A 1,040-nucleotide genomic window follows, 5' to 3' on the forward strand; every position below is an offset into this window, starting at 1 on the left:
CTTTCCTAAATTTCAGTTGCAGAATCAAAATTCAGCATGAAGCCTCTCCTTGAAAAATATTGGCAAATTCTCAGCTTATAAACAATGGACATTTTGATTGCCATGTTTATCTCGATAAATACTGTACAAAAGTTGCTTGCAAATATTAAAACATTTTTTTCGTCACTTGGAGACTAGCTCTAAATATTATTGGTAAAGACTTTTGCAAACTTCCTGCAAAGCTCCTACCGTACCACTAGAACTTTTAAAAGTTTTCGTAGCTTTCTTTCCTCCAGATCTATACAAGGTCCATTCCCCGCCCTCCCCACCCTCCCCTGGTTTTCTCTGTACAAAATAGTCCCCAAAAGAAGTCCAGGATCTCTCATAAAAGTTTTCTTGTCGGCATCGCGGTTTTTGCGTGAGTGTGGATGGGACTGGTGTTCTCTTTTGCAGCTGTCATTTGCTGTGGGTGATGGGATTTTTTCCATTTTCTTTTTGAGCGTACCGGGTTTTCTCCATGCTGTTTCTTACTCTCCTCTTTTATACCCCTCCCATTTCCCTCGTTTTTCTTTGAAAATTTCTCCCCCCTCCAGTTCGCTGTCCTGCCCTCACATGTGCGAGAGGGGCAGTGTGCCGTTAATGGCCGTGCCGGGCACCGGGCCGCTCTGGTAGTGCTGGGACATGTGCAGTCTGCTGGGGGCGGCGGGTTCCGGCACCTCGGCGCCGGGGAGATACATGCTGATCATGTCCCGGAGGTCCCCGGCCTGGCAGGGCGCCCTGGAGTGGGAGGAAGAGGTAACCACAGGGGGGCTGGAGCTGGCCTCGGACTTGACCACCGAACCCATGGAACCAAGAGCCATGCCGGGGGTGCCCTGCTGCGAGTAGGACATGCTGTAGGTGGGCGAGCCGTTCATGTAGGTCTGCGAGCTGGTCATGGAGTTGTACTGCAGGGCGCTCACGTCGTAGCGGTGCATGGGCTGCATCTGCGCTGCGCCGTGCGCGTTGAGGCCCGGGTGCTGAGGGTAGCCCAGCTGGTCCTGCATCATGCTGTAGCTGCCGTT

At 52.0% G+C, this 1,040-nt stretch overlaps 1 protein-coding gene across 1 annotated transcript; it reads right to left on the reverse strand.

Moving 5' to 3' along the window:
• Positions 1-153: 153 nt before the first annotated feature.
• On the reverse strand, positions 154-1,034 carry LOC108525480 (transcription factor SOX-2). The gene has a single exon (XM_017866444.1). It carries the CDS (start codon positions 1,023-1,025, stop codon positions 588-590), a length of 438 nt encoding a protein of 145 aa, XP_017721933.1. The 5' UTR covers positions 1,026-1,034; the 3' UTR covers positions 154-587.
• Positions 1,035-1,040: the final 6 nt, after the last annotated feature.

The sequence above is a fragment of the Rhinopithecus bieti genome, unplaced genomic scaffold (genome assembly GCF_001698545.2).
Source record: "Rhinopithecus bieti isolate Rb0 unplaced genomic scaffold, ASM169854v2 scaffold_58464, whole genome shotgun sequence".
Taxonomy (NCBI): Eukaryota; Metazoa; Chordata; class Mammalia; order Primates; family Cercopithecidae; genus Rhinopithecus; species Rhinopithecus bieti.

Bases quoted from the DNA above. Each gene is read 5' to 3' on its own strand.
- LOC108525480 (XM_017866444.1), bottom strand. From the start codon at position 1,025: ATGATGCAGGACCAGCTGGGCTACCCTCAGCACCCGGGCCTCAACGCG.